Source organism: Danio rerio, chromosome 8 (genome assembly GCF_049306965.1).
Source record: "Danio rerio strain Tuebingen ecotype United States chromosome 8, GRCz12tu, whole genome shotgun sequence".
In the NCBI taxonomy this organism is placed as follows: domain Eukaryota; kingdom Metazoa; phylum Chordata; class Actinopteri; order Cypriniformes; family Danionidae; genus Danio; species Danio rerio.
Genome location: NC_133183.1, coordinates 4,468,197 through 4,495,556, shown reverse-complemented (window position 1 = coordinate 4,495,556; position 27,360 = coordinate 4,468,197). Strand labels below are relative to the sequence as shown.

Here is a 27,360-nt window from a genome sequence, read left to right as displayed (position 1 = left end):
TCTGTGTGAAGTTTGCATGTTCTCCCCGTGTTGGTGTGGGTTTCTCTGAATGCCCCGATTTCCTCCAGTGTGTAAACACATGCGCGATAGGTGAATTGGATGAGCTTAATTGACTGTAGTGTGTGTGAATGTGTGAGTGTGAATAAGTGTGTACTGGGTTGTGGCTGGAAGGGCATCCGCTGCATAAAACATTTGCCGGATAAGTTAGCGGTTCATTTCGCAGTGGAAACCCCTTATAAATAAGGGACTAACCCGAAGGAAAAGGAATGAATGTTCATTTTAGGTGCTGTTTAGGTCCTATAGCTTGTGTCAAAGGCAAAATGTCCCATTTTGTTGTACCTGTCAAATTCAAATCATACTGAATTCAATATTTTAGAGCCAGAATATGAGTGATTTCATAAGAGTGATTTAATATATGAGACACATTTTTTTTAAGATGCATGAATTATTACTGGGCGAGGCAGTGGCGCAGTAGGTAGTGCTGTCGCCTCACAGCAAGAAGGTCACTGGGTCGCTGGTTCGAACCTCGGCTCAGTTGGCGTTTCTGTGTGGAGTTTGCATGTTCTCCCTGCCTTCGCGTGGGTTTCCTCCGGGTGCTTCCCACACAGTCCAAAGACATGCGGTACAGGTGAATTGGTAAATTGTCCGTAGTGTGTGAATGTGTGTGTGGATGTTTCCCAGAGATGGGTTGCGGCTGGAAGGGCATCCGCTGCGTAAAAACTTGCTGGATAAGTTGGTGGTTCATTCCGCTGTGGTGACCCCGGATTAATAAAGGGACTAAGCCACAAGAAAGAGAATGAATGAATGAATAAATTATTACTACACTGAATGACAATTTAGTGGTTGTAAATAATTAAAATGTATCAGTAATTGATTTATTTTTTCTCTCAGACAATATTAATTGGAAAAACAAAGCGTAATGCACAAAAAAAAACCAACTTTAAAAGGAAAAAACAGCATTTAATGAACAAAATTTGGTTTAATTTTAATAAAAAAATAAATATAAATATAGTAATAAAATATAATAAATTTATTGATCAAAATGCAAACCATGTTATGTGTGTGATGTGTATCAAATACCACAAGTGCATTTGAGATTTGCATTGGAGATCCTTCATTATAAATTACCATGACAACACTGATAAAACTGGCACCATCTTAATCTATTAAGCACCCTTTAGATTCGTGGATGTGCGCTAACACCAGCATCACCGTCTTTCTATAGTTACATAAAATGCTTTGAAATTGGTGAAATAATGAGGACCACCACAAAAAATAGTGATTCATTTTTTAATATTTTTTACAGAACTGAAGATTTACATCAAAGAGGAGAGAGAGGGAGGATGGGGGTGTTGTACTGCAGGGAGTGGACTCGAAATTTCTCAATAATCTGTCAAAACTGTACAGCATTTCAACAAGCAGCCTCTGGTTACCATGGAAACATGTACCCTGTCTCCAACACTGTCACATCTTAATGGTTGAGGGAAAAACAAAAAAACAAAAGTCACCTAACCGAATGAGGGGGAAAACAAGCGCTTCGTTCCATTAATCAGTGTTTGTTTTGCGATGAGTTGTCTTTTGTACAAACTCTCGGCTTTTCTCTCCCAGTGCATGAGATGGACGGGTGTTCATACGTACTGCAATCATATCCAGTGATTTCTGAGTGAGGTAATATGTTGGAATGAGAGTATTACGATCAGCTCTTCCTCTGCACGCGTGTGAAGATTCATTTCGACAAATTAAAACACACGCCGTTCGTTTAGCATATCGCTAAAGGGGCTTCGGTGACTACGCTGCAGGATAAGGCACGTGACAGTTTCGCTCTTCACATTATAATCCAGTTTCCTCACACCGTGACCCCTGTGCGTGGATATAAATAAGAGGTTTGGATTTTCCCGTAAGCTGCAGCTCGAGTGTCTCTTTGTAAACACGATTGGGGACCAAAATAACAAACAAACCAAAAAACACATGGAAATAAAAATGCAAATCAGTCTATTATCAACAGATCCTTCAGTGAAACTTGAGTCTGGCCAAAGATGCAATACTCTAAAGAGGCTCACGGCCAAAGCAGTGTCTTTTTTTTCAGTCTGAATTTCGTTTAGTTTTTTCCCCACATCTGTAAAGGTACAAAAGATGCCCAGGTAGATCGGTTTGAGTATCAGACAGATGTAGTGAATGACTAGGTGTGCACGTCTACTTGAACACCAGCTATGCTTTGCAAGAACAGTTTCAGATTTAGATGACTGTTGAGGCCGGCGCTGCAAAGAAAAAATAGCATCCTGCTCAGTATTTTTGTCTCATTTTCAAGTACAAATATTGAAAGATTCTTAACCCTTAGATGTAACCGACCGGTCCTAATGCACCCAACCCACTCTGAGCTGGGATCGAACCGGCGATTCTTTGCATGAGAGTCAGTTGCTCTAACAAGGAGGCTAAAGACCATGACCTCTAGTACCTATTGCTAGAGGTCAGAGGAGTGAGGTTTACATGCATAGCACTTCACTAGCTGGCCTTCTCTCCACTCACCCCGTAAACCTCACTCCCATCTGGGTCATGGGATCAATGTAACCCTGCCGGTCCTACACCTCCTAACCCGCTCTAAGCTGGGATCAAACCGGCGACTTTCCGCATGGGAATCGGTTGCTCTAACAAAAAGAGCAACACTCACCCCACTCCATAACACTCACGCTCCCAAACTTCATTGCCATCCCGGACGAGCCCCCACATATAATCTGGTCCTACTACACCCAACCCGCTCTGAGCTGGGAGTCGGTTGCTCTTAAAGGAGGCTAAAGACTGCCATTTGTAATTTAATGTAATCGTTTGTTTCTTTGTTTTATCGATGAGCTTACAAATAAGCAAGCTTGAATTACTTACTTACTCCCATGGCCATTTGTATCGAAGTCGTTATTTAGCCGCACCATATTGGTGTCTCGTAACGTTAAGTTTTTATGAGGCGAGTTGTTAGCCCAACGCTCAACCTCAAATCTAGAGGACCAGAACATACACGCATACACTATGGACAATTTAGCTTACCCAATTCCTCTATAGTACATGTGTTTGGACTGTGGGGGAAGCACCCAGAGGAAACCCATGCCAACACAGGGAGGACATGCAAACTCTACACAGAAATACCAACTGACCTAGCCGGGGCTCGAACCAGCGACTTCCTTGCTGTGAGGTGAAAGCGCTACTCACTGCGCCACCGTGTCTCTTTAATTAAATGAATCAGATTTATTTAAATGTCCATTGTGTTACAAAGCGAATTGTTTGTTTTCGTTGTAATAAGTTAATTATAAAATGTAAAACACATTGCAATGCATTAGTTAGTCTAAGATGATTTAATTCTTACTATTTATTTTTAAATGATTTTGTAACAATTTGTAAATTACCCATGGCAAATTTGTAATAAAGTTTAATATATTTACCTTCAGCCCACAGCTCTCAGTTATGTTTTTTTTTTTTGGCCCTTCATAAGAAAAGGTTTGGGCACCCCTGCTTTATAGGGAGCCGGCAGTCTTACTGTTGAAGACTTTTGAACACTTATGGCTTTTAAAAAATATGAATTAAATTGTAATGAATGTCAATGAAGATACCCTATGTGACCCTAGACCACAAAACCAATCATAAGTGTCAATTTTGTTTGAAATTGAGATTTATACATCACCTGAAAGTTGAATAAATAAGTTTTACATTAATTTATACTTTTTTTTTAGAATAGCTGGTGGTTCATTCCACTGTGGGGACCTCATAAATAAAGACTAAGCCGTAGGACAATGAATGAATGAATAATTACAGATCCAAGAGGAACTTAGTTTGCCTCTTGATCATAAAGTTGGCAAAGGTTTGCTTGGAAAGGAAGGTGAGTTTGGTTGGATATTTTTAGTTGGATTTCTTATTGATTTTGAAACTATTTTGTTTGAATTCCCCACCTGAAAGTTAGATTAATAAGTTTTACAATAATGTATACTTTTTAAGAATATAGGACAATGTTTGGCTGAGATGTGAAAAATTGAAAATCTGAAATCTGAGGGTCCGAAATTAGCTAAATACTGAGAAAAGTTGGCTAAGTTAAGCTCTTAGGAATGTATATTTTTGGGATTTAGTGGCTAATTCGTATGAATTAGTACAATCTAATTCGTACAATTTAGTATGATTTGCTCATCACCCAGTGACGGTTGGGGTTAGGGGTAGGATTGGGTGCCTTGTCTCCTTTTTAAAATCGTACATTTTCGTACGACTGAACTCGTATGAATTCGTACAAATTAGCCACTAAACTGACAGGCTGATGTTACTAATCAGAAATTAAGTTTTGATATATTTATGATAATAAATATACAATATATCTACATGGACATGATCTTTACGCACTATCCAAGTGATGTTTAAGATAAAAATCTGGCTACTGTGTAAAAATGTTGGCTACTGTTGAGAAATATACCTATGCAACAATGCTTTGATGTCCAGGGTCACAGATATGACTCTTCACACTATAAAGGGTTAAATTACCATGCATTTACTCAAGCAAAATTACTTGATACACTCCAAAAACAACACACAAAAAATTATTATTTTTTGCTCGTTCAAACTACTTATTTAAAATGAGTTGAAACCACTCAATTCTTTAGATTTCATTGGGACAACTTAATTTGTTTAAGTTCAATAGACATAAATTTGTAAAAAGTGTTAAGTTAACTCAATCAAATTGTGTTGGGACAACATGAATGAATTGTGTGGAACCCTGCATTTTTTTTTCTAAAGGGAATGACATTTGTTGTTTGTTCAAACTACTTATTCAAAATGAGCTAAAACAACATAATTCTTGAGTGTATTTGGGACAACTTAATTCTTCTACATTCAGCTTAAATTTGTAAAACCTAATAGGCTAACTTAATTCAATTATGTTCTCCCAACACAAATCGATTATGTGGAAGCCAGGATTTTTTACAATGTACAGTGGGGTTCCACACGATTCCTTAATGTTGTCCCAACACACATTAATTAATCTAACATAGTCGTTTTTTACGAATTTAAGTGAATTGAACATAAAACAATTAGGTTGTCCCAAAACAAACTTAAGAGTTGTATTGTTTCAGCTCATTTTAAATAAGTAGCCTGAACAAGAAACAAAAGTCTTTTTATGTTTGTGTAAATGAGCAAATAGTGGCACTTCTTTCACTTGTTAATCTTCATCTAACACTTTTGTAACTTGAAAATGAGACAGAAACACTAAGCAAGAACTCTTTTTGTTTTTGCAGTGGGGTAAAATGATGGATGCATCCATGATCGGTCTTCTTAGGGAGCAGATAAAGGTGACTTGTTAGTGTCTGTGCATCAGAAGAGGCTGGTTAAGGTGCTTTGCGATGGACTCCGGCATTCGTGAACGTCCAGGCTGCCCGGGACAGAGGTCAGTACGGAGGTGACGGTGGGCATTGTGGGGTTGGTCAGGTCTGTGAGGGTGGTCGGGGTGCTGGAAGGGCTCATGGAGGCGTTTGATATCTCCGACGCAGGTCCGGACGGCGTTCCTCCAGCCAAATTTGACCCATCCGAAGCCTTGTCCACACCGGTGTTCTCCTGACGCAGAAGATTTCGTCTGAACTTCGCTCGAGCGTTCTGAAACCACACCTGAAAACCAGACAGCATACAAAAAAAATGTACTTGTAAATCACACTTAAGGTTTCATTAGGTATTTACTATTTATGAACAATACTTGCACGGCGTTTATGGTCACACCTTACAATAATGTTTCATTAATAAATATACTTACTAATTATGAACAATATTTGAACAGCATTTATCGTCAAACTTTGCAATAAGGTTTCATTAGTTATTATATTTACTAATTATGAACAATACTTGAACAGAGTTTATCATAGAGGTTTCAACAAAAGCACCGCCTATCAACAAACATCTGTTATATTCAACACGCACATAAAATTATTTTATTAAACTCACCCACTATATAATAATCTATATAATAATAATAAATATAATGCATTGTATATAATATGATCATTCATTTTCTTTTCAGCTTAGTCCCTTTATTAATCAGGGGCGGGCACAGCGGAATGAACCGCCAACCAACTTTTCCAGCATATGTTTTACTCAGCGGATGCCCTTCCAGCCGCAACCCATCACAAGGAAAATATATATTATATTATATTATATTATATTATATTATATTATATTATATTATATTATATTATATTATATTATATTATATTATATTATATTATATTATATTATATTATATTATATTATTATATTATATTATATTATATTATATTTAATTATAATATTATATTATATTACATTATATTATATTATATTATATTATTATATTATATTATATTATATTATATTATATTATATTATATTATATTATATTATATTATATTATATTATATTATACAGGGTGGGCCATTTATATGGATACACCTTAATAAAATGGGAATGGTTGGTGATATTAACATCCTGTTTGTGGTACATTAGTATGTGTAAGGGGGCTTGTAAATAACTCATGAAATAATTAAGTTATGTTTAAAACCAAGCACACCATTGTTTTTTTTTTTTTGTAAAATTCTCATTAAGTTTATTAAGGTGTATCCATATAAATGGCCCACACTGTTTTATATTATATTATATTGTATTATATTATATTATATTATATTATATTATATTATATTATATTATATTATATTATATTATATTATATTATATTATATTATATTATATTTAATTATATTATATTATATTTAAGTTTATTATATTATATTATATTATATTATATTATATTATATTATATTATATTATATTATATTATATTATATTATATTTATATAGTATATATATATATATATATAGTTGTCTGGCCAGCACTTCTGGCTTCGTTTTCAGAGTTGGACAGTTCCATTTTTGTGCAGGAGAGGGACTTTAAATTTGATTGACACACTTACAATAACTAAAGCGTTCTGTTAATCATCAACATTCGATTACATTCGTCCACCTAATACCTGTTAAATGTTTTCAATGCAGTCTTTTATTTGCTGCTATCTCCTTGATCTCTGGCCACGGCGAGGCTAAGCCTTCCCCAGCCTTACACACGCTCTGCCTATGGCATTTATGGTCACACCTTACAATAAGGTTTCATTAGTTAATGTATTTACTATTTATGAACAATATTTTTACAATATTTATGGTCACTTTACAATAAGGTTTCATTAGTAAGTGTATTTACTAAATATGAACAATACTTGTACAGCATTTATGGTCACACCTTACAATAAGGGTTCATTAGTTAGTGTATTTACTAATTATGAACAATACATGTACAGCATTTATGGTCACACAATAAGGCTGTATTAGTTAATGCATTTACTAACATTAACAAATAATAAACAATACATTTATTATGGTATTTGTTCATGTTAGTTAACATTAGTTATTGAAAATACAGTTCATGTTAACTCACAGTGGATTATCTAAAGTTACCAAGCATGGATTTGCATGCATTTTAATGAAACATTAGCAATTGTTGAAATATGATTAATTAATTAATGATTTACTGGTTTTGTTCATATTAGTTCATGTGAGTAAATACATTAACTAATGAAACTGTACTGTAAAGTATGACTGCATTTGCTAATCATATTTAAACATTCAATTGTGCATGATTAAAATCCAAATTCATACATGTTAACATTACTGTTATTAACAATGAACAACAATATGTTCAAAACCTAACTTAAATATTTTGTAATAAATGCATTCGGTCAAACTTTACAATAAGGTTCATTAGTTAATGTAAATTAATGCATTTACTAACAAGAACAAACAATGAACAATAAATTTGTTACTTTCTGCCCAGGGACTACAGATGTAAATTAGCTTATAGCTAACTCTAGCACAACATGTCATGTTGTACATTGTCCCTGTATAAATAAAATAAATAAATAAATTTACTACAGTTTTTATTCTTGTTAGTAGACATTAGTTAATGAAAATACAGTAGTTCATTGTTAGTTCATGTTAACTCATGGTGCATTAACTAATGTTAACAAGCATGGACTTGGATGTTAATAATGCATTAGTAAATGTTCAGTTATGATTAATACATGCTGTACAAGTGTTGTTCATGATTACTTCATCTTAGTAAATGCATTAACTAAAAAAAACTTATTATAAAGTGTTACCATGCATTGTCTACTGTTTGTTAAATGCATTAACTAATGCAGCCCTATAGTAAAGTGTTATCAAAATTGCATGAGGCTCATGGGACAAACATTAGTCTCATCAAACTGAACGACAGCTTTGTTTTCTGCTCGTGATAATTGGCGCTTCGAGATTTTATTTGACTTCTGTTTTTTGGGGGGGGGACTTAAATGTATTTAAGTTTTTACCGTGATATCTGCTGAACAGCTGTTTCTTAATACGAGCCTTTTATTTGCAGATTTATGTGTAATTAATTAGATTTCTCTCTTTTTCAGGGGAGCTAATGAATATTATTCCATTGAGGAGATCGGGTATGTGAGTTGCATTCGATTATGAGCTTCACTCCACAACACTTTGCAATGAGTACACATTTGTTAACATTATTTCAACTTAACAGTGTTGAACTTATTGTGGAATACAACATTGGTTGAAGTTATTTTCAAGTAATCACATCTATTAAGAGTAAACCTGGCATTTGTTTTGATATCTTTTATCTTTATTAATATTACACAGCAAAAAAACAAAAAAAATCTGTTTTTCTTACTGCTATTTCTTGTTTCTAGTTGCAAATATTTAATATTTCTTAAATCAAGAAGCATTTTTGACAAGAATAAAATGCTAAAATATGTCAGAGTTAAGTGTTTTTTTATTAACCCTTTAACTGCCCCACCAAGAAAAAAAATATTTGAATTTGGATTTCTTAACTCCTAATGTCGCTAGTTAACACACTCAATGAATTTTGTCCAACACATCACATCATTACTAAAATATCAGCCTATACCAAATGCTTGATATGTCGGTTTATGCTAAAAGTAACAGAATTAATACATATACTATGAAAATCTGAAAAAAATCAAGTCTTAAACTAATTTATTTTTAAAAAATTATAAAAATAAAACATTTTTGAATACTAAATCATCTTTATTTTTTTAAGTAAACCATAACATATTTCAGATTCTTATTTAACATGTTTTCTTATAGTTTTTTTTATAACAAAACCAAAATCAAGTGTAGCAGTGCAAGAGGATTACATTTGTTTGATTTTTATTTCTTATTATAATAAATTATTATAATATTTATTTATATTTAATTATATTTATTATATCTAATTATAATAAATAATACATTTTATTTATTAGTGATTTTTTCTTTACAATGCAGCATGAGCCATTGTTCAAACATTGTTCATGACAAAACAGTCATTTAAAAAAAAAAATGTCTTTAACAATCATTTGAATCAGTCAAAATATGGGCAACCTTTTGGCAGAGTAGGCAGTTAAAGGGTTAAAACAAGCAAAACCAGTGGGGTACGTAAAATAAACCTTAGTTTTAGCTTGTTTTAAGTGAAAAACTCAATCATTTTTGACATATTTTAGAAAACAAAACTGTATGTTTAAAACTTTTCTAAGTACAATTGCTTCTTGATTTAGGAATTGATAGAGTTTGACTTGTTTCTAGTCCAAATATCTAAGTGTAGTTAATGAAAATACAACTGAACATTGTTAGATCATTAATAAATGCTTTAAATTATATTTTTCATTGTTCGTTCGTGTTAACTAATGATAACAAGTGCAAAGTCTAACCAACAGCTGGTTCTTTTATACACAAATATGCTTTGTGCATTAATTCACTGTAAATAATTCACACTTCCCTTTTTCAGGACCGAATGAATTTCATTGCATTAAAGAGAACAGGCAAGTGATTGTATTTGCATGCAATGTATGTTCCTTAAATCATTTAAGCAGTCTGACGTATTGCTGAAAATGGAGGAAGGTGTTTTTACTTAAACATTTTGGTGCCACTTTATTTTAAGTGGCCTTAACTGATTACTGAAATTAGTAATTCATTACAACGTACTTGATTGTGTAAATACATGTTTCTACATTCAACTTATACTTGATTTAATACATGCCTGCTGTAATTAATGTAATTACACTGTTGGCCTTCCCTTACACCTTAACCAAACACTTAATTCCCACTCTACCCGCATCTGGTTACATCATACTACCTCCCTGTATATTAGTAAGACACTGTCACTGTCATATCTACAAGCTTTTTGCAGGACATACTGCTTTGCATCTGCACTACTCTTGTTTGCACTCAATTCCATTCTATTCATGTTTATTTCTATAGCGCTTTTACAATGTGGATTGTGTCAAAGCAGCTCAACATAGACATTTTAGTAGATTGAAACTGTGTCAGTACAGTTTTCAGAGTTGAAGTTCAGCGGAGGAGTTGACTCCTTGCTATATGCCCTTAATTGCAATTGTATTGTATACAATTTTTATTTTTACTTACATATTTGTAAACTATAGGATATGTGTTATTGTATTTATTATAATTTCTTTTTAAAATGTTTTGTATTAATATTATCTGTTATGCACCTAGGGTCTGAGAGGAACGCAGTTTCAGTGATCTGTATATCCTGTACATGTGGTTAAATTGACTTTGATGCTTTCGTATAACTCAATAACACTAGAAGTGTTCGCAATACATTAATACATTAAGTACATTGTATTTTTTAAAAAAATCAGCCCAAAGAACTCGAAAAAAATTCCAAAAATATTAAAAAGTCTTTATTGACATGGCTATACCTTTAAACTTCCTTAAAATGGCAGTTTTTAAGGAATAGCCATGTCAATAAGGGCTTTTTATTCTTTTTTCTACATTTTTCAAATGTCTTAGATTGATTTTTGTTGTTTATTCTGATGAATCCCGTTTCTAAAGAGCATCGACACATTATTTAAGCTACCCCTGAGCACTTTTTGTTTGATTTTCTTTTTATATTTTGATTAAAGTACAGTTATAGATTGGATAATATAGTGTACTTTTAAGCTGCAATGTGTTATTAAAACATTAATTGTATTTAAAAAAAAAAACAATCAGTCCAAAGCACTCTAAAAATGTGGAAAAAAAATATTAAAAAGCTTTTATTGACATGGCTATGCCTTAAAACTGCTTAAAAAATGGCAATTTTAAGGAATAGCAATGTCAATAAAGGCTTTTTAATACATTTTTCAAGTGCCTTGGACAGATGTTTGCTCTTTAATATGATGAACCCCTTTCCTAAAGAGCACCGACACATTATTTAAGCAACCCCTGAGCACTTTTTGTTTGATTTTCTATTTATATTTTGATTGAAGTGCATATTAGTTAATAAAGTGTACTTTAAAGCTGCAATACATTATTAATACATTAAGTACATTGTATTTAAACAGCAAAAATCAGTCCAAGGCACTCAGAAAATGTGGAAGAAAATTTTTAAAAAGCCTTTATTGACATGACTATGCCTTAAAACTTCCTTAAAAACAGCAATTTTAAGGAATAGCAATGTCAATAAAGGCTTTTAAATAAAAAAAAATTTCAAGTGCCTTAGACTGATTTTGGCTCTTTATTCGGATGAGTCTCTTTTCCAAAGAGCATTGACACATTATTTAAGCTACCCCTGGCCCTGAGCACTTCTTGTTTGATTTTCTATTTATATTTTGGTTGAAGTACATATTAGTTAATATAGAGTACTTTATGTAATACATTATTATTACAATATTGTATTTAAACAGCAAAAATCAGTCCAAGGCACTTGGAAATGTGGAAGACAAATATTAAAAAGCCTTTATTGAGATCACTATTCCTTAAAACCTCCTTTAAAATAAGAGTTTTAAGAAATAGGAATGTCAATAAAGGCTTTTAATATTTTTTTCCATATTTTTTTTAAGTGCCTTGGCCTGATTTTTGCTCTTTATTCTGATAAATCACTTACCCAAAGAGCACCGACACATTATTTAAGCGACCCCTTAGCACTTTTTATTTGATTTTCTATTTATATTTTGATTGAAGTACATATTAGTTAATATAGTGTACTTTAAAGCTGCAATACATTATTAAAACATTAAGTACATTGTAATCAAACATAAAAATCAGCCCAAAGCACTCTGGAAAATGTGGAAGAAAAATATTATAAAGACTTTATTGACATGGCTATGCCTTAAAACTTCCTTAAAAATGGCAGTTTTAAGGAATAGCAATGTCAATAAAGGCTTTTAAATACATTTTTCAAGTGCTTTAGACTGATTTTTGCTCTTTATTCTGATAAATCCCTTTCATAAATAGCACCTTCACATTATTTAAGCTACCCCTGAGCACCTTTTGTTTGATTTTGTATTTATATTTTGATTGAAGTACATATTAGTCAATATAGTGTACTTAAAAGCCACTTAATATTAGAGTGTATACACTCCTTCTTCTCTTGTGCCCAGACATGTCCATCTTTCTATTTGTACAGACAGCTTTTTTATGTATTTTTTTATTTTGTAGTTTTTTCTACAGCCATATACACTATATTGAAAGTCTTAAATATTTAATATTTGCTTTAATTTTATTGCATAACTTCCATTTCTGCATTATTTAGATTCTATTGACATTATCAGTATTTTATTTTGTTTTTATTGTCACTGTTTTAAGGTCACGAGTGGTTGTGTAAGCATTTCACTGCATATCAAAATTATTCATTGGATTTACTAAAGTTTATGGTTGCAAACAATTTATACGGACTGAATTTAAACAAATTAAATTTAGCGATGTTCAACTTGATTTGCTTGTTTAAACTCAGCTTATATAAATTGAACCATTTATTTTACTGTGTGAATGACTCTGACAAATACAGCTTGAATTTGATTTATAAAGTGGGACCAAAGTTTCATTTAATATATAAAGCAAAACTAAAAGCAGAACCAACTTGTTTCTGACCTGTAGGACGCGCTTGGTGAGTCCTGTTTTCTGGGCCAGCTGTTTCAGATCCTTGGCGTCAGGATTGTGGTTGATGGCGAAATACGACTTCATGGTCCTCAGCTGATGGTGTTTAAATGACGTTCTCATACGCTTCGTCTTCTGGCTGCTGCTGTACTGTGAGTCTCTGTCCATCGGATCGCCATCGTTCTCATTGCAGCTCAATGCTGAATATTGAAATATAATCAAAAACAGATTAGCTGAGATCCTCTTGTATGCATTACTTATGCTGCTTAGCTTTTTTTATAGCCCTTGCATATCAATAACTTATCCTAAGACATGCAAATTATATTAATTTGAAGAGTCATATTTGAAAACCTTTAATAGTTATGAGATGCTGTGATGAGAATGAGGTGTATCTCAGGTTTGATTGCACTCCAGAATCGTGTTAAGTCTTGAGTTTGACTTGATTTTGTGCACTGAAACAACATAATGTCTGGAAAACTGTTGCAAACAATTTATTTGTGTTGAATTTAAACAAACAAATTGTATTTAATAATGTTCAACTTATTTTTTTGTTGTTGCTTAAATTCAGCCCAAATAAATAGTTTACAACCATTTAACGTAAAAAAAAAAATTATTTGTAAATCCAAGGAATCGTCTTTGAATATTTTTTTAGAGTGTTTGCAACTTATTGCATGCATAATAATCTGGAATTTACACTTATTTTTGCTGCTTATATATTACTACTTGTTTAAAATAAGCTTTAAACAACACAATTCAGCATTTTTTGGGGGTAAACTTAATTGTTTTAAGTTCAATCCACTTATTTTTTTTTATTTGTGTTGATACAACATAAATGAATTGTGTGGAAGCCTGCATTGCAGTTTTACATCATGCTCTTTTTGTTTTATTCCTAAAACAGTTTGATTCTAAATATGCATGCATGCAGCTGATTTTTATTCACTATATTTTCGTGCAAAACCCTCAGCACTGGTGGATTTTTCCCATTTTTATGTCAACCCCACCCCCCCACATATGGCCAGATCTTCAATTCTGTTTTTATGATGTCTTGTGTAGGATTTGATTGTGGAAAAAAAAGCTCACACTATCGTCCTTGGACACAAGTGTTTAGGAGATAGGCCTGTCTGAATGTGTCAGAAATGTGTTTGCGCCAGTTCCAAATTCTTGGCAGAAGTTTATGTGTTGCTAGACGCATGACAGTTCAGAATTATGTTTTCTCTGACAACTACAAATATTAGTCATTGAAAAATGGTCTGATCAACACTTCGGATAATTAACCTTGAATGCTTTACAACGCTGCACATGGCGAACAAATGTTTCCTGCTCATATAAATATGGTCATTGAGAAATACTGTTACCTTTACTACAGCGACGCGTGCCAGGAATAGTTATCTGAACGCGGAGTTATTATTTGTGTGACTGTAGTATTGCAATGATGCATAAACAAAAAAGAAGATGTCTTTATTGTTCTTATTTTTCAGGGTTTGATCTTCGTGCTGTTGTTTAAAGTGTGAGCTGATGGGGGCAGCAATGATCTGAGTCTCACACTCAAGAGAGCACACACACACACAACAAAGTTCACTCACTAGTTAACTCGTGTTTTGTCGAACCGTTGATCTGATTTCAAAACGTTTCATTTGATTTCTCTCTTTTTTTCTCCTCCATTTTACGTCCATGTAAATTTAACAGTGCTTCAGAAGCTGCTTAGTTCAGCAAACGAGACCGCGGGTCTGATAAATTTGCCAACTTCAATTAACAATCTCTAGACAACAAGATTTACAAAGCAAGCAAACAATGTGAGTTTAAAAACATTGCATTTGCACATTTTTTTACGTGGGAAAATAGCTTGGAGGAATGATGAAACCTTTATTTTATAGTTTAGTTGCAGTCTTGAATATATAAGCCACTGCGACATATAAAATTATCTACTTTTCTTATGCATATCTGACTGGAGCCAAAGAGAATTGTTGCGTTTTCGTTTAGTAAAGCTCGATTATAAAAATAGTATGCTTTGTTTAGACACGTGCACAACATTTTAGACCAAAAATTCGTGGCAGGCTTAATTAATTCATCTGAATTCGCCTGGAAAAGTTTCTTTCTCTCTCTCTCTCTTTCTTTCTTCGCTTGTATTTAATCTTCTGGAGGTCTCGACTATAGCATCTAAGCCATTTTCCACTTGTCAGTCTCTGTAGTCGTCATCATTCCTCTGTTTGGTCCTCAAGCAGGGGCCCAAATGCCCCGCTGAGGGGCCCGAAATGCCCGAGCGAACAAGTCACGTTGTTCCAAATTGTTCAGCACAAGCTCAAGTGCTCAGGAGAAATCTGTGATGTGTGACGATTGTCTGAAAGCGGGCGCATTTTTGTCTTTTGCGTAGTGAAGGAGCGAACATATTATTTGTGAAACGTTTCTAAATGCAATGTAGAACTAGATATTTAATATATTATTATGCTGTTTTGCTAAGCATTCTTTCATAAAACCATAATGACTTTTTTTTTGTTTACAAACAATCTTAACTGAATTCAATTTAGTTTATATTTAATTAAACGCCCTTTAAAATTATTTCGAAAGAAAAATATCCATGAAATAATGCAGGTATTAAGGCTTATTATTTCTATCTAGATTTTTAAAATTAGGTTAACTATTGTTAGTTTTAGTCAGGTTTGGATAATTTTTTTTTTATTTTCCCCGTCTTTTTAAACATTTGTTTTCCCTTTTTCGTATTTCCAAAAACAGGTTTTGCACGTGTATTTGCGATTAATTAATTATACCATGATTCCTTAAAACTAATAATAATATTGTTCAATAACTAACATTATTTTTGACCAAACTTCAACATTATAGCTTGCTTTTATAAATTCGTCACGCGATTTTATTGAGGTTTTTATAAAGTGACGCCCAAAAACTTTTGTAAACCCTAAGGCGTACACTACTACGCGGTTTTAAAAAGTTCTGCAATTTTTCACAGAGGAAATCCACTTACACCTCGTGCAAAACAATAATAAAAATATTTACAAAAGCTTTAAACTAGAACAGTTAACCAGCAGCAACAATAAAAACACAAAGATGAGCGATGGTCTCACCTGCATTATACGCCGCCAAGTCCGCTCCGGGCCCAGGGCTCTTCCTCTTTCGGGGCCGGCCCTTTTGCACTGTGTTCACGCCGTTATAATAAGACAGTCCTAGAGGGCCCGTGCTGCTCAGTCCTTTATTAGGCGCTACATCCGTGTGATTGAAATGCGTGGGGAAGTCTCCCTGGATGAGCGTTTCAAAGTGTAGCCTGCAGTACACCAGACTGTCTTTCATGCCGAAGTGGTCCCCAGTCGTCAGCATTTTGTTGCAAGTCGTGCAGGTGAAACAGTTCAAGTGGTACACCAAATCCCTGGCCCTCATGACCATTTCCGAGGCCGAGATCCCGAGGTGGCACCGGGCACATCTCTGCACCGAAAACCTTCTGCGGAAGAATAGAGCAGCTGTGACCTTTCAGCACTCTTCAAGCAGAAGGTGGACCCACCACTCACGAGCCTGACATTAAATAAGCTGCTTCCCACCATACCCTTTGGATCAATCATCATTTAGAATTCGAGATTGTATTTGTATTTTAAATATTGGATGTTATCCTTGGCACTGTGCTAAAGTAAAACAACGCATTAAACAGATGCATGCACGAGCAAATGTAGTGAGCTCGCGCAGTGGAATCCAGTCTCAATAATCACGTCTCCAATAATTACTTAAATTGCTTACAATGGAGATTGACGTGAGCATGGCGATGGGTAAACGCCATATGATTATCTTAATAGGCCTCTCGCCTCCCTCTTGATTATTCAATTGTGCAATGACATACACAATCAATGCACAGTCAGCTAAGTAGCAAACATCAAATAATAATTTATTTTTGGACAATTTTTACAGGTTGTTTGCTGTTTTTTTCCCAAACAAAGAGCATATTTACTTTAGGTAACGAGTTAGATAAGTAACTTTTAGTTATGTAAATATTTAAATGGCGTTAAAAATCAGTTCTGCATGATATATTCCGACGAGATTAATGCATGTTGCATCGTTTTTTACTTTATTTTCTTTTTACGAAAAGACTTTTTTGTAGTATTCTAGATTACTGAAATTTGTAACATAATTTTGAGGCCTATTGCGTCATCATATTTCAAAAAAAAAAAAAAAAAAAAGCAATAGACAAAAAACATCCCGATGCTTTATTAATTTAAACAAACATAAAAGATTATTATGAGCAAACAACAAATTCTAGTAAAATCAATCCTTTCTGAAATATTGACATTGATTATTTTGTATTTTAAATAGAAAAAAAATACATTAAAACAACATTATTGTTATGCCCACAATGGAAATTAGTTGCGTCTTTGTTTTTCGTTAAATTGAAGTAAGAAAATAGATCTAATATATCTACAAACAAATGCATATCTTTACAAAATACAACTTTTGTCTTTTTATTATTTATCCACAACGAAAACTAAACTCCTAATGCGAAAAAATGAACTTAAAATCAACTTTTTACGTAGCCAAATGAGTTGGCTCACCTGTAATAGTCTTCTTTGCAGTAGATGCTTCCGTCTTTGCTGAAGCAGGTGAGCTCAGACTCCAGGTTCAGTTTACACTCGCAGCACTTCAGACAGCGCATGTGCCATTGCTTGTCCACGGCGAGCAGGTAGTAGCGATCCGAAATCTTGCCTCCGCAGCCGGCGCACAGAGCCACCCGATCCCCGCTGATTGAAGGCATGTTCTGCGGAAACACACAGACTCATTAAATGCACGAACTCAAATCCCAATCTTACACAAACACAGATTTTTTTTCTCCACCATTCTCTCTTATGTTGCAGCAATGATATTAAAAGGCAGATTTGTAAATTATAATGGTAATGGCTTTAGGGATGAGTGTAAACACTATTTTACGCATTTGCTGGGTATAAAAAAACATGCTAAGAGTAAAATAGTGCTCACTTGTGTATAGAATGGGAGGGGCGTGAGAACAAATTCAGAAGATAAATACACAAGTTTAGAGTGAATAAGAGCCGATATATAGGCTACTTTAATTTTTTTTAACATTTCCCGTGACAACGGAGGATCATGCATATAAAGAGGATACAACAGATAGAATGTATTATATTGTGCATGCATCCATTTGCGTGTTTTTTCACTTTTAACATAAGAATTTCGTAAAATCCAATGCATTTTTAAGTAAATTAATCAGAGGTGTGTTTTTATTGTGTTTGATCGTGTTTTGTGGCTTTATATAGACGACAGCAAACAATCTGAAAATCCTATATTCACATTTAAGTCGTAAAATTAAATCCTTTATAATTTCTTTGTGTAGTTATGGATTTACATTTTGTTATATACATTTAGAATTTGAATTGCCACATATATTTTAAGTGCACTGCTATTAGAGAAAATGCTAAAAATCTGTCATGCCAAAGGAATTAACCGTGAAGCTTTGCCATTGTCTTGTTTTGTTGTTAATCACAGATAATACAGGCCAGAAAATAATTAATTGTATTCGATTACAATGACTTATGGTTATTTTATCATAGCCTAATTATCTCACTCATATATTATGAAACATTTACACTTTATAATTGTACATATTCACTAACTTAAAGTTTGGCAGCGCTGCATGTGCACGCCTTTGATAAATAATTACAATTTCTTTGAACTATATCGATATTTGTACACTTAACCGAACAGAGATTTTACTAATTTCTAATGTTATGTTATTTCACAATTTTTTTGTATCGAATAATCACACTATTACAATCAAAATTAAACTAGACTGCTAAAATCGTAGCCTAACTATCTGTAATCCATGACAAAAGATTTACAAGCATTGCATTGAAAACAAGGCCCTTAATTTTAGCTTCGTAGAAGTTTGAAGTTTAAAATGGATCGGAATCAGATCTTTGGGCCTCTCTATATCACTGTTGGAATAACGGTTCAGTTAACATAGGCTGTTATAATTTCCAGGCAAGCGCCTGGAGCGAGAGGCATGGCTTTTCTCCTACCGTCTCTGTTTCCCCCATATCTATGGCCGAGCTGATAGTCGCCGAATCGCTCTTTCCTCTCCGCTCCATTTCTTCCATAACACCATGCATCTCGCCTCCAGGCAGACCGTGGAAAAGCATCGTTGCCGCAGATGAGACCGAATAGCACGTGTTTCCGTCAGATCTGCAACCCAAGATTTCCGTGAGACGCACTTCTAGCCCTGTGCAGTTCATATGACCTTTCTCGTTCTCATTAAATAATTCCCGTTAGCAGTGTCTGATCGGTCTGAACGGCACTCGTTTATCAGAACTGTCAGCTCTGTATTCTGACGGATTCTTTGAAATGCATCAGAGTATATCAGAGATCGCAAAGCATGCAGCCCAGATTGGTTTAGCCTATGAGAGCATTCCGGAGCTTTGAGGACATACCAGCTACTGAAGCCCCTCTACATGTGTGACACTGGACCCTCCTATTTCTTCCGTGAGCAACTTTCAGTTACCACATTTTGGACGTGCATTTGCCAGTATGGAGATCTCAGTTTGTCTTTTTCGCCTTTTCGGAAATCAGTCTTGGAGATTGTTTGCTGGCGCACATCACACGCGCACACCGAGAAAAAAATCCGATATTGCAGAAGAATATAAAAGAGTATATAATCCTTGGGAGGAACGACTATAACGACGATTCAGATTTTGCAAGTGGCTATATCTTCATCTCTTCACCTCCTCCACGACAGTTTGTCATCATCACACGCACCAAAAAAAAATTAATAAATAAAATGTCCAACTTCAGTAGGCTTCAGCGCGTAAAAATCAGCTCAAGGGTTTATTCTAACAAATGAGACGGTTGTCCTGTCATATGCAGTATTGGCTGTGGATGTGGTGATGTTCGTCCCGCATGCAGTATGATCAGCATGTAAGCAACTGAGAAGGAGGAGGAGTTGAGGACACTTTTGGTTTGTGTAATCCAGTGAAGACAGTGAGGTTCCCTGCGCTCTTCCCTCTCCAAACGTGCGCAAACCCAACGCGCCTTTTCTACCGGGACTTTGACGTCATGCCGTTCCGTTCGTGATTATTGGCTGTTCAAACTCTTGATATACGCACTCTATCGTATTGTTGCATGGATTTTAATGTCAACTGGACGGAAATTTGATGGTAACTCGAGACATTTTGTTTTAACGACTTATTCATTTATTTAAATAGCCTATACATAGATTTAATTTAAAGCTTTCGTTTATATATATATATATATATATATATATATATATATATATATATATATATATATATATATATATATATATAAGTAACCATTGGCATTTTTTAGTTAATCTTACACTTACAGACTATTTCATTTTAGCGAAGTGGACATCTCTCCGACTTGTGACTTTATTAATTAAATTATGAGCTATATTTAATAACATACTCTACATTGATGCCTTGTGCGCGGCAGTGCTAAACGTGGTAATTTCTGGTTGTTTTTTTAACCATCAATTTGAGTTCATCGGTTGTCAGATTGATCTGCTTTAGTCAACAAAACGGGTGTAACGCAGCTAGCGTCGGCCCCGGACAGAGAGCCCCGTGACTGCTTTAAACAAAAGGACCCAGAAGAGCGGAATAGTCTCTGCCCTACTGACAGCACTGAATGCACTACTCAGGGTATCTGTGAGGAGTCCAATTAATGTCAGTGTCACAGTGAATTCGGCTGTTTCATCAATCTAACCTGCTTTTTGCTCACTCTAACCTGTATTGTTCTATAAAGCGCTGCCGAGCGCTGTGATTACTGAAAACTGCACGTATCAATGTAAATGCAAACATCAATATTTTTCAGATGTATGTGCATTTCTTTATTATTTTAAAATATTTTATGTTTTTTGGCGTGTATGATTGCATCCAAAAGACACATAGAAAAATAGTCATTGTTATAATTATATATCCTATATAAAATTAAAACATCTCTATGAGCGTATTTGCAAAGCAACTCACAATGAATTTCTCGGATCATCCATTATTAATGGCCGCCCTCGTTTGTACCTCATATGAAAGCCAACTGGTTCCAAATCCCAAAAGGTCATATATTTGTTTTACTTATTCATTCCATCCAGTATAAGAGATGATGATGTTAACAGTAAAAGATAAACTTTTCTTAAGTCCAGGCTGAAGTTTAAACATGGATATAGGAACGAAATACATTAAATTTACTCTTGCAAAACTTAAGTCTTGTTTATTTAATGAACACATTTATTTTTAAAATTCATTTATTTCTTGTAATTTCTGAGATGGTGTATTGGTTTTTTGTTTTTGCTCTAAGAATTCATAAAGCACTCTTAATTGGCGCTCTGAACTTAATTGGCGAGACAGTATTAATTTCGAGCCCTAGAGAGCAGCGGACCTCAGGAACAAGCCAGTGGGAGACAAATTCATACAGCCCCCACGTGACTCATGTTTTAACAAAATATGCATGATAGTTCGACGCAAATATAAATTGATTTTTCAGCGGCACAGCTGTAGATGCAGTGGAAAATGTCGCTTTATATTTTTGAAATTATGTTGTAGTGTGAGGTCCATTTTAGATGGTTTTATCCGAATTAAAAACACATTTACAGAGTGCACTTGAATTTTTGAAAAAAAGCATTGAAAGATTTGCACATACCATAAATCATACATAGTGCACAAACAACAAAAATAGTCTCTTTGCAAAATAAAAATCTTCCAGACGTATTAAATTTGTGTTTGGGTTTAATTATGGTAAGTAGATTATAATTAAGACACAGTCAAAACCCTTATTTCCAAAAGTTGTGGGAAGACCTCGTTAGCTGGGCAAGATAAGAAAAATTGTCATGGGCGCTTGTTTATTCTTCAGAAAGCTTCTGCACCCTCCAATAAGACAACCTGAATGCAAGCGTGTTTCCAAGCAGCACAGCAGATTAAAGATGGCATTAACTCTGACACATTATCAGCTTGTGTCTTATAAACAAACACCTGGCTTTTTGACAAGATCATGAGCTCCAAATACATTGCTGCGAAGTGTAACCACAGGGAACGGTGCATCCGCGCTGTAAATGAAAGCATTTAAAATCCTAAGCATTTTTGTTTAAATTGTGTCATTGATTGTATGTGGCTCTTAAATTGTAGGCTAATGTATGCATATTGTTGTGGCTGCTTTACGGATGCAGTGGAGTCATTTGCTATAAAAAACAGAAATATATTGCATAATTGTCTTATCGTGTCTAAATAATTGTTTTTATATAGATTACAAACCCTTTAGGTGCTCGCAGTAATAATAATAAAAATATTTGCAATCTATCTCTTGCATAAAACTTGCTTTAGCTGTATGTGTCCAATAATGTCCGATTGTGGAAGTCTGGAAATCCCAAAGATAAACACTTGACTGATAAAAAAGGCTCGCATTTGTTCACTGATCCAAATATTTAGGCTACTCAATGAATGAAAAACGAATGCCAAAAATTACACATTAGTCTGAGCTGTCACAAGAAAAACAGGTGCAAGCTACTGTTTATGTAGAGTGACAAATATACTAGAGGACAATTAGCTGCAGCTCCGACAATCACGGTTGAGGCCTATTAAGCTGATCTGAACAGTGATAGCCTACAGTAGTAATAGAGGTGTAGTAGGCTGATAGGCTATTAATAAAAGTACCCACGGCATTGAAGGGCAGGCGTTAATATTAAAGTTTTATTGCACAAATATGAAAAGGCATGTTAAGCTCCCAAATCCTTATGCAAATGAAATCCTGTGTAATACCCTTAATTGAATACATGCATATTTATAATGTGCGCTCTCTGTCTAGTATAATGTTGGCTTATACATTAAACATTTCAGTGCGGGATAGAGGCGTGTGCGAAATATGATATTGCGTGAATCCGTCAAAAGAAAATCTAAAAACTGCGCAAAATACGTATAGGCTGTTATATAAAACTTAAGGAGAATAGTTTGTAGACACAGGCTGAATAACTTCTGAATATATTTGTGAAGAGACAGTGTGCGAATTATGGGGGATTTCAGGGGCTCAGCCCCTCCTTTTTTGAGGCTTAAATGAGGAAGTCAACACAAAAGGTAGAGGGGCTTAGTAAAAGTAAATAGGACTATCTTTTTTAATACACACAAATATGTAGCTTGTATATCCTACTTTCAAGTTTTCATCATTGCTACAATTTTATCTGTCGCAAATATCAACGCTAATAAACAAATCGCGTTTGCACGTCTTTATAGGCTAATTTATAATAACCACAAATTTTAATCAATTTATGTTTTACACAATACCAATAGTAGTACTGCAGAAAATACCAATTCAATAATTATTTTTTAGTTCAGTTACTGTGCGAATTTGCATTGCATAATTAAAACCTCAGCATATTCATTCAGGCTATAAAAGTAATAATTAACAATAAAATGAGACTACCTTTAAAAAGTAAGACTGCTTTCCCTACAGTTATTTATTATTCAATTTCAGCTCGTCGATTCTTTTTCAAGACATTATCCTTATCTGCTTGGTTTGTCAAACATGCTCTCTGATTTCATAAACGTCTGCTTCATATTCCTCAGTGCTGTTTCAGTCAGATCTAATAACTGGAGCTCGGTGTTTAATATGGTTTGTACTCAAACACCAGGGAAACCGAGTGCGTTTTGTCTGCCGCCTTTGTATCTCTCCCCGTGATAATTCAACCCAGCTCTGATCAAACCACTGATATTTCTGTGCTGAGATTTGGGGCTTTTCGCCACGTACGAATAGAGCAACACTGCCTACCCGGTGAACAGATCGTTAATCTTTTATCCAGAGAGAACCGTGAAAGCTGGAATAAAAACAATAAATAAATGAAAACGTCACGACTATAAAAATGATATATATTTTGACAAAGCTAGTCAAATAGTTAAAAGATAAAGAAATAGATTAAATAAAAGGAGACGGGGCTTAAATGCACGATGTTGTTTTACATACGCTGAGCATCTGTTGGCTGTCGTGTATGCGCGTTCTCTCAGCTCTGAATTAAAAGTGCATGGATGGTGCTGTTTCGTGGCCCTTCTTTTAACCTGTTAATGAGTTCAAGGTTTGCCCTTTACCTTCTGTCTAAATCAAATTCTTCCGATGAGGTGTGAGAGCGGAAACCAATAACAGCTTCTTCATCATCTCATGGAGACAAGAGACTGATGCTGAGTTCAGGACAAGATGAAAGATGTGTGTGCTGAATTATATAGGCTATTATATTTACATGACCAAATATCTCTAGAAAAGCTTTATTACTTTGGAAAATTAATTTAAAATGTATATAAAAATGGAGAATCGATCATGTTTCAAGATTTAACGCGCTACAGTTTATTTTAATTAATTAATTTATTTATTTATTTTGATTAGAGGATTATTATATTATATTATATGATTAAAGTAAAAAAAAATAATGCACGAAAAATGCCGTAATATATAACCAATAAACACTGAAATGCAATAATAATACATGTTGAAGGAGGAGGTCGTCTCTCCAGTCTTTCTGTCTGTAGTCTGTTAATTAGACAGTGTTGTGCATTCTAGGGGAGCGGAAGGGATCTGCTCTCTCTCTCTCTCTCTCTCTCTCTCTCTCTCTCTCTCACACACACACACACACACACACACACACACACACACACACACACACACACACACACACACACACACTCCCTGCCGACCAAAAAGATTGTTGCGACTGGTTTCCTCATGTTCTGATATCTAGGCTTTAAAGATTGCATTGACACAGTGGATGCTTAAAGATTAATTTGTCTAAATAAGATTAAGCCGGTAGATTCAGAAATGCACATCAGCTTTAGTAGCATTTACTGCTAATAAAAGAGTTTGCACACATTGCAAAAGTTCAGAATGAGAGTAGATAATTATTGCTCTTAAAATAGAGCATTACCTTATGTCAGTGGGTTTTTATAGAAATATGACATCTCCTTCTTTCAAGTGCATACTAGGCTAATTAAAAGCGAAAGCGTTTCCAGTTAGCATTGTTGCTAGAATAAATAGGCCGACAGCTCTGACCGGAAGATACAATAATATTTAGTTATTATATATTAGATTACACACTGTCCCCTCAGAATAATGTACAAATAACAATTGTTGTAGCAAAAGTGGCACAACATGCGCCATGTATCTCTCTTAGATGTAATACCGACTTAATCTACTTTTCTATTTTTAGATATCGCGATAATTCAGGTGTGTATTTACGTCAGCACGAGAAGCGCGCGTTGTTTAGCTAAGCCACCTCAGAAATTTATCAAAGAGATTTACGAAAGCCATTATAAACAGTGAAACCTTAAAAAGGTAATGTTTTAAATGCTGAGGGCTGGGCAACCAGACCAATTACATGTAGGATATATAGTGACCATTCTGCTCGTGCCCATTAGCTGCTGTTTTATTATACAGTCACACCATTTGGAATTGATTATAGATTAGCTCGAGAGCGCGACTGCCTTCAACTTCTAATAATAACCTGTCAGTCTAAGGCCAAAACTCAGGGAATTAACCTATTTCTAGTACTATTTTAAGAGAACATCACTTGGCTAATTAGGTGCATGTTAATAAGGCGAGATGTTATGCTAAATGCAGGGTGGTTTCTGAAATGTATACCACCTGTAGATAAACATCCCAATTTATCTGGCGTAAAGTGAGGATATGTGAGCAAGGTACGTGTACTGCGATCTATAAAACATCAATAATTACTTGGAGCCTTATTGATTGCTTTACAACTTAAACATCCCAAAACTCTGTCCGAAGATTCTTTGAGAAGTTTGTCCGTCCAATCATTATTCATGAGGATAAACCTCACATACAGAAAAGTGCTTTCCAAAGCACCATAAGCTTTTAGCCTGTCTGCTTGGGTTTTGTCCCACACTTTTGGAGAACCTCTGGCTCAGTTTAGACCCGCGGGGGGAAAAAGAGAACATTTCTTTTGTTTGCCTCCATCCTTTCTCTGACTATTTGTCCCTGTAAGAGCAGTGAGCTTCTTTCCAGCATCTGCAGGCTGGATTAGCCAGAGGAGACGGAGCTTGTATTATATCCTGAAGGGGCTTGTACTGTAAAGGTTCACTACAAGTTCCCTCTCCTAGCCTTTCTCCTCCTAAACATACCGCCAACTTGAATGGGAGGATAACTCTTTGTTAACAGGGCAACTATTAACTCACATGGAGTTAATCAGAGTCAGTGGAATGGTGTATGTATTAACATCTGAATGGGCCATAGTCTCCACTCTGGTCTGCTTTATACACTGAGTCCTCAAAAGGGACAAGGCTTTGCGCTTTAAATGCTTCCTACTTCCCAGTATTGGTTTGGCCTGGAAGAGAAAGCTGTGTTTAAAAGTAAACACTTACAGAAAAACGCTTCCTGTGCGTGCTAATGTCACTGTTATCCAGATCCGGGATGCTGGATCCCAAAGTAGATGAATAGTCTTTGATCTTTGACATCCATAAAATGCTCACATCCAGTCCTGACATGCTGTAAAAAAAAGACCGTCTTTAAGGATTCTGTCTTTAAAATCACAGCCAGCGACTCGGTTTACAACACCAGCAGCTCTGCTGAGAGGAAACGTGGAGGAGATGGGTTTCCCATTCCTTTCTAAAAAAAAAAAATGGACAGAGAAGCGTGTGTTTAATTGCAAAAATATTCCCGAGCATAAATGTGCCGGCGGCCTCCTGCTCTGCTCGCTGACAGCCTTGGCTGGTCAAAGACAATGTGTTCTGTCTTTGTCTGAGCCTTAGGTACACAGATAGCGTTGACCTCTTCATTCAGACCCCTGGCCTGCCGAACAGGAGGAAACACTAATTAACATCTTACAGCTCTCATTTGTTCTCAACACCACTGGAGAAGCAGAGTGTGAAAGCGCCTGTGAGTAGCTGTGTGTGTGTGTGTGTGTGTGTGTGTGCGGCTGCACATAACACAAGTAAACAAGTTCTCTAGGAACATCATAGTGACATGCAATGCTCTAATGTCTTCCAACATTCGCTTTCTGAAACTTTTGCTATAAATAACAAAGTGTCATGCTTTGGTACGAACGCCTACAACTTTTTTTTTTTATTATTATTCTTTTTTTTCAGACAGCAGCTTGACCCCTGTACTGCGCCCCGATTTGGCCTCCTGCAGAAGTTGCAGCTCACGCTGGATTAAACGATGTAAATTGTCTATACGGTATCAGCTCTTCTGTTCTCCTCTGATTAGCTCGGCATGGTCTATTTGCTAAATCAGTGGCCCCCGTCCTCTCCGAGGCCTCGCTTATTTGTTCTTGATCATTTTATTGAGTCGCTGGATTGTTGTCGGGGGAAAGTAAAGCTGATGTGGAAACGTAGACTTAGTGGGATTTATCCATGGGAGTGAAAAGGGCCTTTTCTATGGTTTTGTTGGTTTAAACCT

The 27,360-nt window shown here is 35.0% G+C and overlaps 1 protein-coding gene and 1 long non-coding RNA gene across 8 annotated transcripts in view; one reads left to right on the top strand and one right to left on the bottom strand.

The window, feature by feature from the left end:
- LOC141375572 (uncharacterized) overlaps positions 1-3,432 on the top strand; it is a 51,931-nt gene extending 48,499 nt beyond the window's left edge. For both annotated transcript variants that reach the window (XR_012384049.1, XR_012384048.1), the window contains one exon: positions 1,307-3,432. This is a non-coding gene — a long non-coding RNA (uncharacterized lncRNA). The remainder of the gene's footprint in view (positions 1-1,306) is intronic.
- On the bottom strand, positions 1,277-19,969 carry lhx2b (LIM homeobox 2b). Of its 6 annotated transcripts, none has more exons than XM_073909887.1 (6): positions 19,395-19,969; positions 18,987-19,149; positions 17,508-17,710; positions 16,041-16,411; positions 12,958-13,163; positions 1,277-5,625 (listed from the first exon to the last, which is right to left on the bottom strand). In XM_073909887.1, exons 2-6 carry the CDS (start codon positions 19,104-19,106, stop codon positions 5,335-5,337), a joined length of 1,191 nt encoding a protein of 396 aa, XP_073765988.1. In that variant the 5' UTR covers positions 19,107-19,149; positions 19,395-19,969; the 3' UTR covers positions 1,277-5,334. The 6 variants fall into 6 exon arrangements, with proteins under 6 accessions (XP_073765988.1, XP_073765989.1, XP_005167424.1 ...); XM_073909888.1 differs by having other exon boundaries at positions 16,041-16,408; XM_005167367.5 differs by having other exon boundaries at positions 16,041-16,408; positions 18,987-19,969.
- Positions 19,970-27,360: the final 7,391 nt, after the last annotated feature.

Excerpts from the sequence above, each read along its gene's own strand:
- lhx2b (NM_001040010.3), bottom strand. The coding sequence starts at position 19,199 with ATGAACTGCACAGGGCTAGAAGTGCGTCTCACGGAAATCTTGGGTTGC. Across the intron at positions 16,412-17,507 it reads TGCAAAGAAGACTATTACAG|AAGGTTTTCGGTGCAGAGAT; the intron begins GTGAGCCAACTC and ends ATTCTTCCGCAG. Across the intron at positions 5,626-12,957 it reads TCACCAAGCGCGTCCTACAG|GTGTGGTTTCAGAACGCTCG; the intron begins GTCAGAAACAAG and ends TCTGGTTTTCAG.